Below are 16,581 nucleotides of genomic sequence, written 5' to 3'. Positions count from 1 at the left end.
CGTTTGTCCTCGGCCTTGGAGCTCTTCACCAGCCGAGTCCAGACTGAAACCCAGGTGTCTGCTTTGTCAGAGTTAAGTTCCAATACAGACCCCGTTCTTTTTCCAAATTGGGAAGGATTATGGGAAATAGAGCCCACAGATTGAGGAGACAGAATGTGAGGTCACTGAGCCCTGGAGGGAGATCGTCCTCCCCACCGTGAAGAACAAGTCAAGTGTGAGACCCCCATGTGTCTGTGACAGGCACCAGCTGGCTGGCCATTCTCGAAAACCACAGCCAAGCAGGACCCAACGTGTCACCCCTTCCATCGAGGCCCCGTCTTCAAGCTGCAGCACCCTGTGCTGTGGGGTACGTCACGATGCAGGCACCATGGTCAAGTACAGCACCACTAGCTTTGGACTCAAGTGTCTATGGGGAACCACTGGGTGTGTGAAGAATCTCAGCACGTGCTGCTTCCCAGTGCCCCGCGCACCTACCGCAGACCCCGACCGCCCACGCCTCACCCACCAGCACAGAGGAAGGCAGGGCCAGTGGCCAGGGTGACTTCTCCAGACTTTATCTCATCACATTTCTCCAAACTTCCTCAAGTGCAGCAGCCACACCACTGATCACTGCTGCTCCCCAGGTCGCTGGGCCAGGGTAGTGGACCTAGCTCCTAGGGACTCCAGTCAGGGTCGGGGATGTGGACCCGGCTCCTCAGGGCTCTGGTCAGGGTTGGGGACATGGACCCAGCTCTTTGGGGCTCTGGTCGGGGTCAGTCAGGGACGTGGACCCGGCTCCTCATGACTCTGGTCAGTGTTGGGAACGTGGACCCAGCTCCTCGGGGCTCTGGTCAGTGTTGGGGATGTGGACACAGCTCCTTGGGGCTCTGGTTGGGGTCAGGCCTGTGCTAGACCCTCTCCGTCAGATGCAGAGGACAGCTTCCTACTTTGGAAGACGATCCCTGCTTGCCTCTGCCTGTCACGCAGTAGGGAGCATGGGGCATAGTTTTCAAAGCCTGTCCCGCGTGATGCACCTTCACCAGGGGGCTCACCTTCCTGGCCAGGTGTCAAGGCAAACTGGGAACAGTGCCCCTGGCTCTCCCCCAACTTCCTCCTCTGCAGCAGAGGACACACCCACCTTGTGAAGGTGAAGAGCGCAGTTTCAAAGGAAGCCAGGAAAGTTGCTGAGGTTTGGAGGAACCCTGACGTTTCGCATTCTCCTCTTCCCCATCTGTCTCTGGTACCATGTGAGGCCTTCACACAGCTCCTGGGACCAAGCGTGGATCCAGGGAAATTGCTGGAATGAGTCTATAAAACTGGTTACAAGATTAAATAGGAATTGTCTCTTTTGCTCAATGTCTTGGTCTCAATCTTCTTGATCAGCTCTCTGGTCTAAACAAGACCCTAACGCTATTCTGTCAGCTCCTATGGGGTCAGCCCTGCTTGTCACAACCCCAGAATGCTGCCCCATCCCAGACCATCTTCACCATCGGTGGTCCTCCTGTGGTCACTGTGGAGAGCCTGCCAGCCTCGTCTTCTGTTGTGATCTTGACAATTTTCACGGGCTATTTTTGGAAGCAGATTTTCAGGTTTTTCTTCCTAGTTTGTGTGAGTCTGGAAACCCCACTAGAATCTGTCCACTGCAGATGACCCTGCTGGCATGTGACGCATCAGTGACATTGCTTCCAGCACCATAGCAGCACAGAGCCAACACAGGAGGACAAGGGACAGATGGCTGATGGGGAGGAAGCCACACCACCAGCAGCAGAGCTCTTGGGAAAGTTCCGATGTGCCCTCTAGAGCCGTGGGAAGAGCCCGCTGATCCCAGACACCAGGAAGCGTGTGCATTAGCTGGGCACTAGCTCGAGACACTGTGGGACTTTGGGATTTCCTAACGTTTCTGAAGATGTGTCCTGCATGGAGTCCTGGGCTTCGTTTCAGCACGTGGAGCACCAGGGCTTAGATTGGGCAGCAGCAGCACGGAAGACTCGTCAGCAGCCTGTTGGCACGCCTCGCTTGCTGTGGGCTTGCTGCGCATCAAGACAGAGACCTCACAGCTGGACAATAAACAGCATCCTGACCGGAAGGAAAAGGCTGACGTTGTCGAGGACTTGATTCACCTGGGATCCAGTCAGTGCGTGAAGCAGCAGGTGAGAAATGGACGCTGCTCTCCATGGAGCAGATCCGTGACTTTGGGGCCGATTCCAGCTCCTCACGACCCTGCATGACAGGATGGATCTGCCCCTGAGTGTCTCCAAGGCCGTGAATCCTTTGTCTCCCGGGAGTGAGATCAAACCTCTGACCTTTCGATTAGCATCAGCTGCCTTAACAGCACCATCACCAGCTCCCCTTTCTGCTGCAGGAGACCTGTTGATCATCTTCAGAAACTACAGTGTCCCTTTGAGGACCATGCCTGGTGTTTCCAGCCTCCTTGTATACTTGTGAGCATTGGACAATCAGTAAGGAAGACTGAAAAATTGACGTATCATGAACTGCCGAGAAAATGAACCAGTCTGGCTGGGAATGCCCCATAGAAGTGAGGACAAAAAGGCGTCCTCTCCCTTCGGGCATGTTTTTCTTAGCGGGACCCACCAGCCCCATGGAGAAGGATGGGCAGTCTCCTCTCGTGTGATTAAAACCCACTGGAGGCTCACCTCTAGGTCTGTTCTGACTCAACGTGACAGGTGTTAGGTGAAGTAGAGGGTCAGTGAAAAATGACGCTCAACCCGCGAGAATTAAAGCAGCCGTAGCCGTGGGCTCAGCAGCGGCCGTGCGTGTGGCACAGGACAAGCCCAAGTTCCTGTGTTCGTAGAACCGACTCTACCGCCCTTAGCATCATTACGATGGGTGAAGGTCCTACATGCGTCCAAGTCCAGCCTTTTCACCATGTCCGACACCAGCTGTCCTGCCTGCAGTGCCCTGTTTCTCTGCTTGGTTTGAGAATTCATTGTATTGGCTGTGAGGAACTTATAGATCAAACTCATGGTTATGTGGGTTCTTGGGGACACAACTTAGGATCCCGTGGGATTTGACTCACGGGGCAGAACATAGTTTGTCAATAAAGTAGCTCCCACCCGAGGGAGGTCTTAGCTGCTTCTCAGCGGGCCTGCGAGCAGACCCTTCTCTGAACCTGGCCTCTGCTGTGGGGCACTCTCTGGCTGCAGGCATTGGCTCTGTGGGACACCTCACCCCAGCCTCCTGGCCCCCACCAAGCATGCTCACTGCGAGACCCTCTGCCTCTGAGCTCTGCAGGGACAGCTGCTGGCCTACAGTGTCACAGCGATCTCTTTTTCCGGTTCTCAGTGCAGGGATCCCATGTCAAAGGACACTGCATCCCAGACTCCCTGCAGTAGTGAGGTTCCTATCCCACCAGCCTCAGCAAGGCTGGAGTTCGTGTTCAGCTTCAGGCCAAGCCCCTTGCACGCTGAGCAGTCCTCACAAAGGTTTTAAGCAGCCAGTCCCTGAAAGGTCTGTAAGAGAGACGTGCGAGCAGAGCAGCCTCCAGCCCATCCAACCACTTCTGGCCTAAATGGATGTAAGGGCAGAGGCCTGAGGTATGAGGCACCCACCCCTGCTCAGGAGCGCACCCCACAATCCCACCCTGTGTACAGACGAGACAGGGAGGGACTGAAGACGGGAGCGCCGGGCACGGGCATTCCAGGGCCCTGGAGGCTGGCAGTCCCGCATCGTGGCTTATTTTCTGAGCCTGCTTTCTCTAAATGCCTTTCAGCGTGCTGTCAGTGCAGTGACCATGGCTGAGCACACCTTCCCTGGGCATTTTCTAGGCTGTGAACTTACGCTGTGGCAGCAAATCTTACAGAGCTGCTAGGTGGGTTTGAACCATCAACCTTCAGGTTACTGGCATGTGCTTGACAGTTTTGCCCCCAGGATCCATCATGTTAAATGACTTGAAATATGTTAAAACATGCTCCACACCCTTCCTGTCCCTGAGACCTGAGACAGAGGAGAGGTCCTGGCCAGGACAGAGGACAGACGTGGACGAGGGCAGCCAGCGCAGCTATGGGGTGGACTGCCCGTGGGCTGGGGGCTCAGCACTAGCCTGCCGTGGCCGCCTTCGTGAGCTGCTAGATCCTGGTCAGAGCAGCCGTGGGGAGTCTGTCCTCAGGTCTGTACTTGGTTCGTTCATGCTGAGTGGGAGTGTGATGCCGTTGCCCGGAATCCAGATGTGTCCGAGGCCATCTCTGTGGCCATGACCTCTGTCCTGATGTTCACTCTGCTGCCTCTGAAGGTCATTGTCATACCTGGACTGGGGCTGACGGTGGAATCACTTCAGAATTGCTGCCTCATCAGTCTGTAGAAATGTGGTTCATTTCAAACGCTGCCCCCTGGAATCGGTTAAATGCCGCTTCCGACGGCTAGCGATGGGTAGGCAGCTTTCCCAGTGCAGAGAGGCAGGCGGTGTGCAGTTATAATTATACAGCCGGCTCTGAAGCTGGGAAGGAATTTGTTTTCTAATTAAGCCGTTGTGTCTGGAAGTAAATTGCCGTGCGTCCTCCTTGAGCAAACACTCCTCCTTATGTGTAGTGTGCTGTCGCCGCCAGGCCGCCACTGCGAGCACTCCTGAGCCACGTCCTTGGAGAGGGGCAGCCAGACCCGTGCCTAGAAATAAGGGGACATTTTTCAGCCCTGAAACGAAGTCACGAACCGCTTAAGCAGCACTGGAAATATGAGGGTGCTCGGCTCTGCTCACTGCAGCTCGTTAGCATTCCAGTCACTGCAGGCAGCAGCCCTCCACATGAGTCATAATTAGCATCTATTGTGTAAACAGCCCGGTTAAATAGCCGCCTTCCAGCCCCATGAATAGAATGATGGCGTGGCCGTGGCCTGTGTGGAGACCCAAAGCCCTTTTGTCGTGGCCTTGGCAGCTTCCAGGTCTTGCTCAGTGATGGCCTGCTTTGAGAATGCCGAGGTCCAGGAGGCAGGACCCTTGGGGACTGTGAGCTTCCGCTTTGTGCTGGTCACCGTCCTGTGGGCTTCACCTGCCTGCCCTTCAGTGCCCTCCCCCCCAGTTCTTCCTTCCCTGTAAAGATGGGGAAGCTGGGACATGGGGTGAGCGTGTACTCTTCCCCAGGACAGTCTTCCCACACACTCCACGAGCTCAGAGGCACAACTCGAATTCAGCCACAGCAGAACGGTCCAGCATGTGTGTCATGGGAGATGGGAAGGCCACCAGAGGGCCCCCCAGTCCACCTCCGCTCGGCCTTCTTCCCAGTGGCCAGAGTGCAGAGTAGCCGTGAGTTCAGAGCTGCAGTCATAGTGACACTGTGTCACAGACAGGGTGACACTGACACAAGGAGACGGGGCAGTACTGTGACAGACGGTGACACAGACAGGCACAGTGCGACACAGGCTGCCTCAGTCAGGGTGGCACAGACGGTGATACGGTGACACAGGATGACACAGTACCAGTCAGGTGACTGTGCTTCAGATAGGATGATACTCACTGAGTCCCCACAGAGAGGGTGACTGACAGGACAGCTGGAAGGATGGCTCTGTCCCCCTTAGCTTGCCTGGACAGCCTGGGGGTGCTTGGCCCTGTGTGTCATCCTGGTCCCTGCTGGCTCCGGGACAGTTATGGATCCTTCCAGAACACTCCATGTGCCCTCACTGAAAGGTCAGCTGTCTCTGGAGCGCTGCCCATCATGGAGCTTGCCACCCTCGCTCCTTCCTCCACATCACTTCCCCTGGCATCAGCAGAGGCTGGTCAGCAGGAGCGCTTAGATGGACAGAGCGGCCCAGGGCCTCCAGTGCTGTGAAGACACATCAGAGAGATGAGGGAGACATGCTGTCACAGGGCAGGAGCCAGTGCGCTGGGTCCCCAGTGGGCAGCTTTCCAGGTAGGGTAACAGAATCTAATCCCGAGGTCTCCAGTGTCATGCTGGTAACACTGAGCTGGTTCCCGGAGAGATCAGCAAGTGCTCTGACGGCTCCGTTAAAGAGCAGGACTGCTAAACACAAGGTTGATGGTTTGAACCCAGCGGCCTCTCCGGGGGACAAAGATGGGCAGTCTACTTCTATGAGGATACTTGGAAATCTCATGGGCAGCTCTGCTCAGCCCTGGGAGGTCTAGTCAGATTTTTAAACTGCAGGTCACAGTTTATGACTTGTTTCCACCAAGTTGGCCCTACCTCACAATGACCCATGTTGTGTCCAACTAGAGCCAGGCTCCAGTTTTCAGTGATGGTTTTTTCGAGACCCGATCACAGACATTTATATCAAGTGGTCTTTGGATGGACAAGTGTGTTAGTCATTCTCTCCACTCAGAGACCCCAAGTCTTGACACCGCTCTAATGAGCATCCACGCCTGCAGAGGTTTTTTGAAGGACTTTCCTGTGGAGGATGTGAGCCTGTTGTGGGGAAGGGCTCTCGTGTGGAACAGCTGGTTGATGTCAGCTTGTTGTCTGTTAACAGCCAACCTCTACGCACTAGGACCCCTTTCTTACTGTCACTCATTTTGGGAACTGGCTCCCAGCACACCCAGCAGCAGATTTTCAGGGGCTGGAAGAGCCCAGGAAGAGACTGGCCTCAGCCCCTGTGGGTTCCCTAGGTCAGAGAAGGCCCACGTTTGAGTTCACGTGACAGCCTGTGAATGAAGCCACCAGTGCTGGGCGTGTACTGTCAGCATGACATGTCACAGCAGCATTCAGCACATGAGAGGGCAGAGAGAGAGAGCGCCATGCTCACCTAGTGAGCGCTAGGAGTCACGTCAGAAAGGTCTGCAAGCTGCCTGGAGGTGACTGTCGTTCTTAACTAGCTGGGGGCCTCTGCACACCACTCGCTTGACCCAGAGCTGTCATCTGTGCTGTTAATAATCAGTCCTTCTGTGGTGGCTGTTCTGAATCCTGGCTCTACCACTGGCCTTACGCCGTTTTAGAGTTTCTATAACCTGCCTTCTGCCTTTCCTAACAATGTCTTTTTGATGGGCTATTTTACCATTTTGCTTTGAGTAAAAAGTCCATCGCCTTTGGCCTCTGGCTCTGGCCTTCAGTTCTGCAGAAAGACAGATAAGCAGTAAACAGCCCTCTTTATCTTCCTGAAAGACCACTGGTGCGTCCTGCTCTTCCCAGTGGCTCCTGGGCCCTTTGGCTGTCTCCCCTCTGAGTTGAGGCTATGACCTCCCTGCCTCTTTACTTTCAGCCTTCCTGTGCCCTCAGCTGAGAGACAGTGTGTTTCCTTCTAGCAGGCTCTTGTTTTATTTTTAAATCCAGACTGAAAACTGTTGACTTTAATTGCTATGACTCAGCGACCCTCTGAACAAGAGACCTGCACCCTGCTCTTTCCTGAGCTTCTCCTCAATCCTGGATATGCGAGCGTCTCTTGCCAATTCATTTTATGGAGTTTAAATCCTCATCTGTTTGCTGCCCCCCATCCTGTCCTGGCCCCCTCCCCGCTGCCGTCATTCAGCTCGGCTGGGTGACTGACTGTGGAAGCCGGCACCTGAGCGCCTGGTTTGCTGCGGTACGTGCACCGTCGGGTGCTTGCTGGAGGGCGGCAGCCTGCTCTTAGCCTGTTCAGGGATGCGCCCTCAGCGGGCTGGGTCGCAGTGTCTTCAGCATCTTCCGGATTTGGGTTGTAACACCTTTCTTAAAAGCCTCTCTAGCACACAGGCCACAAGACTGCTACTGGGATTTGACCCGGTGGGTGAGGCGTCGTCCTGGTGACCGAAAGGCACGCTCCGCGGGAGAAGGGACAGTCTCCGGCGTGATTTACAGGCATGCCTCCGAGAGCGTGGACGTCAGCTGTGCGAGAGCTTGAGGTGTCCGCTGTGTGCTGCTCCCAGCTCTTCAGGGCGCAGCGACACCACCTCCAGGGAGCCCTCCTTTACAGCCCGCGGCCTCTCCTCAGACGTGTCCAGGTCTGAAAGGGCTCCGCCCCGTGCGGCCTGCCAGCTCATGAGCTCGGAGCACCTCAGTCACCGCAGCGGCCGCTGTGGGTGCTGTCCTGGTCTCGTGTTGTAAGCTCTCTCTGTTCCGCCCCATCCCTTCTACCACATCAGGAAGTTAATATCTGCGCCTGTTCATCCACATATTTGCGTTTTCTTTGCTCAGCGTCTCAGAGCTGAAGTCACTTTTTTGCCCAAAGGACCCGTTTACTGAGGTCCCTCCCTTACTATTTGTGTGAGAATGCCATCATTCCCCTTCATTTGTTCTCACGTTTTTGAATCAACATGATTATGATAGAGTTTGAATTCAATAAAATACACCCATCTTAAGCATATAGTCTAATGAGTTTTGACAGAATTACACACCCGCGGAACCTCCGCAACTATCAGCACAGAGCCCAGAAAGCTCTCCCGTGCCCCTGCCGGTTAGCGTCCTCCTGGGCCCCCTCCTCCACCCAGGCTGCCCCTCATCTGCGTTCCCTCCCTCTACGGTAGACTTGCCTTTTCTAGAAATTCACATAGCACCCTGTGTGTGGACTCTGGACTGCCTGGCTCCTGGATTCGGTGAGGTTGTGGCCGGGGTATTGATTCCTGAGAGGAATGGTGGGCCGTGTTGGAGGGGTGGACATTTAACTTTCTAACAAACTGCCAGTCAGGCCGCCAAAGGTCTTTCTCCTCCATTCTCGCCAGTCATCTGGGACCCCGTGCCCCGTGCACATCACCCCGCCAGCCAGCCGAGACCGGCCTGTGCCACGCGCACATCACCACTTGGCTGCTAATTGGGAGGTCGGTGGTTGCAGCCCACCCTGAGAGACCTGACGACCCACCCTCCTGTGAAGCTGGCAGCCTGGACCATCCTGTGGGCAGCTCTGCTCTGTCTGCTCACCGCTGAATGCAGAAATGGGCTTGACGGACCCCCAGTGTCTGCTGCCTCTCAGCCCTGCTTCGGATCCCTTGATGGCCATGAGATGGGCTCTCATGCCCCGGGACTGGGCCTCACAGTCTCTGAGCTGTGCTCACCTCCCGTGGCCTTCAGAACGGTCCGTTCCACACACACACACGCACACACGCCTTCCTGACTTCTCGGCGAGCTGCCTCGCCCCTTGTCTGGTGGAGTGCCTGGTGTCACAGGTCCTCCGGGCCACGCGTGTCCGAGGGCCTGACTGCTCCCGCTCCCCAGAGCATCACTGCACGTCATGTGCCAGCAGGACTACGGTCCAGCCAGGACTCCTCACAGCGCCTTTCTGATTCTTCTGACCTCTCCTATCCAGTCCTGCAGCCCAGCTGAAGGAAAGGTTTTCCTCAGCAGTAAATTTGCAAACCATTCAAATTGATAGCAAATATTATGATTCATCAGCTAAAGCCTTCATGCGAAGTAGGCTCTGATTCCACTCCCCTGAAGTCCCTGGGCGGCTGGAATACAAGATACTATGTAATAAGAAATTCAGATGATATTAAAGCTTATTGAATTGTACATAATTTTAAGTGAGAGAGAGAGATTGGAGAAGAATATCTCATATCTGCTTTGATTAGGTTTCTGGAGAATGTTAACATATGAAAAATATTTTCACAGATCTCACAGAATTCACCATCCAGCATTTTCCCAGTCTTCAAGTCCATTTCCCCCCAAAGAATTCTCACATTCACTGAGAAAATACACAGAGTTACATATTTTTTTGCATGTCTGTGTCCATTTGGGTTCAGTACAGTATTTGTTAAGGAAAATCCACGTCCTGGTGTTACTGTTCTTCTGCCCCATCAAGGCAGTTCTGGCCCTGTGCATGACACACAGACACTTCGAGTCCACTGCTGTCTTCCAGCTGTCACGGTGGGACCCAGTCACCAAGCCGCCGTGTGGCCCAGCTAGGTGAGGGCCTTCCTGTTCCACGGACCCTCTGCTTCCTCAAGCACAATGCCCTTCTCCAGGGACTGGACCCTCCTTGTGACGTGTGCAGAGTCTCACCTCCACCTCCTTCGGGAGCGTGTGTTCCTCCAGTATTTCCTGGTACACTCTGCCGACGCCGTAATTCATAGACGTCAGTTTGTCTTCAGTCTTCCTTGTTCATTGTCGGCTTTTGTGTGCACGTGAAGTAATCGGAAATACCACTGTGTGTCAGACCTGCCTTAGTTCTCACAGGAGCATCTTTGCTTTGTAGCGTTTGAAAAGGTTGTGCGCCGCAGGTTCACACAGCAGAGCACACCATTTGATTTCCTGATTGCTGCGTGCACACACGTGCATCTTCAAAAATTCCCTTCACTGACGCCGTGGACAGTTCCTTGGACTTCTGTCCCTTGCGGGCTGAGTCACCAGCCTGCGGTACATAAGTATCTTTGTCTTAACGATTGTCTAATTACTATGAGTGACCTGGGTATTCACGAGAGTTACCTGAAGAAGAAACAGCTAGGTTTGCGTCTCACTGTTCTCTGTCTGTTGATGACGAGTTCGAGGCTCCCTGTACCCCATGCTCATGGAAGGTGTTCAGGGAAAAGGAGGTGCTGTGTGCCCAGCATTAATTGAATTTCATGTGCGGTGATCTGAGTTTATACAGTCATGGATATTTAAATAGTCATCCCCCTTCAGGAGACGTTACAGGGCTGCCTTATTTTCATGTTGCTTTTCTTTATTCAAGCCTAGTATGCTTTCAGCATAAATATATGATTAAAGGCAGATGAGCAGAAAGAAAATAAAAACCATCCGTAATCCCTGATGGTGCTGGAAACAAGTATGCTTAGCTAAAGAGACGGAGACGAGAGCGGTGGGAGCCAGGTAGCTGCATGCAGATTGTTGGGGAGCAGAGGCTGTGAGCCCTGAGAGTGTCGCCTTCAGGTGTGAGGACGAGACAGCTGGGACCACGCAGGATGTGCAGGAGCTGATGGAGCGACGGTCAGTTCTGCTGTGTTGGGAGGGAGAGAGCCCTGGTGGCTGCTGTGGATTCAGGAGAGGGATGACTCCGAGGTTCTTGTGCCTCCTCAGGGCCACCCGAGGATAGAAAGCGTGTCGCTGTGACGACCAGAGTTGAGGGAGGGCAGCTGCTAGCCGACTGTGCAAGGTGGGCTTGGTTCCCGAGGGGCTAGATGTCTGACTACAGGAAAGAGAAGATTGGAGTGGGAGCCGCATCCTAGACCTGGTGGCTGTACAGGATGGACATCTGCTTGATCTTGTGTCCCTCGGGGACAGAAGGGACCCGTAAGGGTCTGCAGAGAGTGGGGTGAAGACAGAAGAGGACTGGGAGGGGAGGGCGGGATGTTGTGAAGGGGCCCCAAGCTGTCCTCTTGACCTGGGGACGATAGGACAACCTAACAACAGAGCTGGGGGACTCGTTCTCGATTCCTAAAGGCCCTGAGCTGCCCAGAGCTGTGAGGACTGGACTAGGGCCATAAAGAGCCTGCATAATGACTGGACAGTGCTGGGGACAGGGACGAGGCCAGCCATGTGGCAGCCTGGAGCTGACTGTGAAGGTGGTGGAGGTGGTGGGCGGGGTCAGAGGAGAGCCCCCGTGGGGACGGCGCTAGGTGGCATTTTAGGGAGCGCCAACCCAGGTCTCAAAGAGTCTCCAGAGTCAGCGTGAGGACGCGCCGACCGGGTGCCACAGCAGGGTCGCGGGAGGCTGGTGGCAGTGGTGCAGGGAGAAGAGGCCCTGGCAGACAAGTGGAGATAAAAATAAATCAGGAGCAGACAGTGGCGGTGAGGACTCGGAGAGGGTGGCACGCTTTCTCGGGAAGACATCTCTGGGCCTCTGCCATCCCCGCTGTCAAGTGTGGCCGTTCTATTCTCGACTCTGTCTTGCGCGTGAGGCCCAAGTGACTCAGACACGATGTTGTGATCCGTCAGCTCCGGTGCAGCTGGCGCCAGCACTCAGCTTCCAGTTGGTGACCTACACCCAGCACTTTGTCCTGTTAACAGCCACCTTGTCCCTGTCATGCACTGCTGTGAATGCAGCCCCAGAGCACAGTGTTACCAGGCACCAGGGAATGAAGCCCTGCCGTACCCGGAGCAGTAATGGATTGGACCGTATGACGGCCAGGCCTCTCTTCCTCATCCCTCTTAGCCTTGATGCCCTGCTGAAGGCTGTGCAGCACCTCAGCCACGTGCCCCCCTGCTGGCACACGAGAGCAGCTCTGGTCTCCCACTGACCGATGAACACTGAGAAGGTTTTTAGAAAGCACTTAGCTGACTAACAAAAGTGTTTAGAGGATTTGAGGAAGCTTTACAAATGAGATGTGGTCTTTCTGCCGGCTGAGCTGGTCCCCTGTGTGTCAGCCATGGGAAGCCATCTTTGGGGGCTTCAGATGCCCCCTCAGATCAGATTCTGTAAAGGAAGTGGAGAAGTCGTCCCTGAAGTGGCCGCTGTCTGGACAGATGGCGTGAAAAACGGCCACCGCCACCACCCCTCTCAGCCCAGGTTCCTGAGGCCACTTGCTAGAAGGAGTCTTGTCCTGGGTGCTGAGTGATTGGTGGGTTGATCAGTCAATCAACTTCTACACAGGGTTCTGCCATTTATGCCCCCCCCCAGGGGCAGAGTGCTGGAGGTCAGTGAATTGGAGGTGGTCAGTGGCTCAGACCTCAGGGTGGTTACAGGTATGCATTTCTTCAGACATTGTCGTACGAGGATGACATTCAGATGGCCAAGCTGGGCTGTGCCTCACTTACCAACACTGGCCAAGGTGGGAGCTTGCCACCCTCCCGCCACGCCAGGAGCAGCGCCCTCCCCAGTCTGTGCTTTTCATCGCTGGACCCAGGGCCTGGGGGCCGAGCTAAGACAGCTCCTGTGTGCTGGGGCGTGCATCACCGGGGGTCCCTTGGCCCCTGTGCTGGGGTGTGGTGAACCGGGGGTCCCTCAGTGCCTGTGCTGGGGTGTGCTGAACCGGGGGTCCCTCAGCACCTATGTGTTGGGGTGTGGTGAACTGGGGTCCCTCAGCCCCTGTTTTGGGGTGTGCTGAACCGGGGGTCCCTCAGCACCTATGTGTTGGGGTGTGGTGAACTGGGGTCCCTCAGCCCCTGTTTTGGGGTGTGCTGAACCGGGGGTCCCTCAGCTCCTGTTTGTCTGGGTATGCTTCTCCAAGAGCCCCTCAGCCCCTGAGTGCTGGAATTCCTTTACTGAGTTTCTGCTAGCTATTTGTGGGGTGTCCTTCCCCAGGCGGCTGTCAGCCTGGCATCTGTTCTAGCACATCCCTGCTCGTTCCTGCCATGTCAGCTGCCCACCCCGCAGCCTCACCTAAGTCTCGTCTTTACAGAAACATCCTCCTCCCAAAGCGGAGAGTGGATCCAAACTACTGACTTTTCAGATCGCGGCCAATTCCTTCATTTTGCCCCACCAGTCATACAGTGTTTGCTTCTTAACATTACAGAGCACACATTTCCCATGTCACCAGCTGTCGCTGAAAAGAAGTGCCTGGGTGCTTCTCTGCAGCTGCTCTGCAAATCCTTGCCCCATCCTGCGGCTTTGGTCATTGGCCCCTCTGATGTCTCTGAGCAGTGCCCTTTCCCCTTCCAGGTCTCCAGTGCATGTGTGTCCCATACGGACAAGTTAGACCCCCCACACACACCCTACCCATGAGGCTGCAGTGCTTGGAGCTGACCCTCACTGCGCCTGGTGACCCACGACTCCTTTCATGGGTTTGCAGTGCTGCCCAGTGGGCAACCAGCATCACACCACACACAACCAGGTCACATGGCTTCCAGCTTGTCCCCGGCCTGGCGTGCACAGCCTCCATGCGAGGTAGACTGAGTGTCCCCTTGAGTTGAGCATTCCTCTGGAGCTTGGAAGGGGTCTGGCGTTCTCGAGCCAAGTGTGGCCTTAGGTCATCTGCTGGTCTCCTCTCTCCTCTGCTGCTCTCTCATCACCGAACACTCTTGAGGAAACGGGAAACATCTGGATGGATGTCCTGTCAGAGAAAACACGTGTGAGCAGACATACTTCTTTGCATTCTTCTTTATGCTGAGAAGCCCACTTACTGCAGCCCCCAGGGACATCCACACAGTGCCGTCGAACGTGGCCTTGTGGGAATTAGTCATCCATCAAAGCTTGCCACCGCAGGAACCAGCACTCCGGATTCTGAACAAATCAGTGCTCCTTCCCGGCAGTGCCCTGTGACCTTGCAGAGCCCACACTCAGAGCTCTCGTTCCCTCCCCAGGGTTGACCCGTATATCCTGGGGCTCCAGAGGGAACAGGTCCATAGACGGAGGGTGAGGTGAAGGCGGAAATCAAGCTTCACCGTGGGGGTGGAGGCATTCTTGCCCTTAAAAAGGTGTGAATGTGAGAATAGCCAAAAGGGCAGAGAAGCCCACTGCGTGCCAGCCCCTCACCCCACTGAGCTGCTTCCTCTCCTCCCTCCTCCCCATCTGGCCCTCCCTCCTCCTCCCTCCTCCCCAGCTGAGCTTCCTCCCTCCTCCCCATCTAACCCTCTTCCCTCCTCCGCAGCTGAGTCTCGCCCTCTCCTCCCCACTCCTCCTTTTCCGTTCTTCCCTCTTCTATGATCTGAGCCTTCCTTCCCTTCTCTCCCTGCGTCTGAGCCTTACCCTCTCCTCGCTGCTCCCCCCTCCTCTGTGATCTGAGCCTCCCTCTCCTCCCCGCAACTGAGCCTCATTCTCTCCTTCTTCTTCCCATTGTCTTCCCCCACAGCCTCACCCTCCCCTGTCCTGTCCTCCTGGCCTCCCCTGGCCTCCCTGTCCTCTCCTGTCCTCCTGTCCTCCCCTGTCCTCCTGTCCTCCCCATCCTCTCCTGCTCTGTGATCTGGGCCTCACCCTGGCCGTCCGTCCCCCGCCCGTGTCCTGCACTAGCCCATGGTGGCTCCAACATCACTAATGTGAGCACTTGTCTTACAGGATCCCTGGGCGCCTGAATGACCGGCGGACACCCCTGGGTGAGCTCAACTGGATCTTCACGGCCATCACGGACACCATCGCCTGGAACGTGCTCCCCCGAGGTGAGGAGGGCCCCCTTCCCCACGGCCTGGTGGGCAAGGGAGGAGGAGGAACACGCGTGGCTTCTGTGAGGAGGCAGTGAGTACACCCAGCAGGAGTGGGCAGAGAGACCAGGAATGTCTGTTCGCTGCTGCTGCCCAGGCTGCACACCCTGCAGCTTCTCGGAGTGTTCAGGGCTCAGGGGCCTCCCCAAGTTTGTCCAAGCCAAGTCAGTGCTCATGATGGGCGTGTTTTGTTTTGTTTACTGGTTGGTTGGGGAGGCCTGGTAGCTCAGGGCTAGGTGGATATATCTTACACACATGTACATACAGACATGTGTGCCACGCACATGCATCCACACAGATATGTGACACACGTGCACACAGACGTGTGCCATGCACATTAATATAGCCATGTGTCACGCACGTACACACAGGTGTGTGCCACGCACACGTACAGACGTGTGCCACACACATGCACACAAACATGTGCCACGCACCTGTGCACAGAGACAAGTGTGCCTCCAGCAGTGTTGAGCACGGGCCGAGGTTTGATCCCTTGGCCACTGCCCCCTTGGAGGCTGTGCTGGGCCAGCGTCACAAGGACCTTGTCTCTCGCTGCCCTTAGATCTCTTCCAGAAGCTCTTCCGGCAGGACTTGCTGGTGGCCAGCCTGTTCCGGAATTTCCTGTTGGCGGAGAGGATCATGAGGTCGTACAACTGCACGCCTGTGAGCAGCCCGCGCCTGCCCCCCACGTACATGCACGCCATGTGGTAAGTGCCCCGCCGGCCACGCTGGCTCTCCACCTGGTCGCCTGACCCTTGTCCCATGCTGTGTCTCCAGCAGCACAGAGCCGCCCACTGACGGCTGGGCCAGTCACTCCATCCATGCTTCAGGGGCCCTGAGTGTGAGCCTAGTGAAGGGCCAGCAGCCTGAGAGCCCAGCGGCCACGTGCTGAAGGGGACAGGGTTCTGCGTGGAAGGAAGGAAAGTCCCTTTGCTGCTTAAATGCATGTTGCAAGAGAGGGAACCTTTCACTGTCTTCCAGGGGCGCGTGGTTCGTCATGTCATGTCTCTGCCGCGTCATCACAGGGTGACAACAGAAACCTGTGTCTGAACAGGCTTCCGGTGTACTGATGATCTCAGCGTCCAGGGCTCACAGGGAGGCGGGGCGCTCTCCCCTGTGATGGCTGCTGCGTAGAAGTCCCGCCGAGGCAGGCCTGTTCTGGCTCCTGGGGCCCCATGAGTCAGAACTGGCCTCCCCAGCTGCCGTCACCCCCTGACCGTGCTGTGAGAACAGCCTGGGAGGGACAGAATCCCCACCCCTGCGTCGCATCCCTGGAGTCAGGGCTGACTTAGCTGCACCTAACAGTGACTCAAAGAAATGACCTGCGTGGCTCTTTACTCCAACAGAGATGATGGCTGGATGGCACGAAGGGCGTGTGAGGGGGTGGACGTGTGAGGGTTGGACGTGTGAGGGGGTGGACGTGTGAGGGGTGGACGTGTGAGGGGTGAACGGGTGTGAGGGGTGGACATGTGAGAGGGTGGACGTGTGAGGGGTGGACGTGTGTGAGGGGTGGACGTGTGAGAGGTGGACGTGTGAGGGGTGGACGTGTGAGGGGGTGGACATGTGAGAGAGGTGGACGTGTGAGGGGTGAACGGGTGTGAGGGGTGGACATGTGAGAGGGTGGACGTGTGAGGGGTGGATGTGTGTGAGGGGTGGACGTGTGAGAGGTGGACGTGTGAGGGGTGGACGTGTGAGGGGGTGGACGTGTGAGAGGGGTGGACGTGTGAGG

General features: G+C 56.0%; 1 protein-coding gene across 2 annotated transcripts in view; it reads left to right on the top strand.

Moving 5' to 3' along the window:
* The window catches only part of RPTOR (regulatory associated protein of MTOR, complex 1), a 285,559-nt gene that overhangs the window by 198,865 nt on the left and 70,113 nt on the right, over nt 1-16,581 (top strand). For both annotated transcript variants that reach the window (XM_006886162.1, XM_006886161.1), the window contains exons 8-9: nt 14,710-14,810; nt 15,415-15,559. In XM_006886162.1, coding sequence (XP_006886224.1) covers nt 14,710-14,810; nt 15,415-15,559 — 246 coding nt within the window. The remainder of the gene's footprint in view (nt 1-14,709; nt 14,811-15,414; nt 15,560-16,581) is intronic.

Source organism: Elephantulus edwardii, unplaced genomic scaffold (assembly GCF_000299155.1).
Source record: "Elephantulus edwardii isolate Elephantulus edwardi_28Jun2011 unplaced genomic scaffold, EleEdw1.0 scaffold00048, whole genome shotgun sequence".
NCBI classification, from domain to species: domain Eukaryota; kingdom Metazoa; phylum Chordata; class Mammalia; order Macroscelidea; family Macroscelididae; genus Elephantulus; species Elephantulus edwardii.
This window is presented reverse-complemented; position numbering and strand designations above follow the sequence as displayed.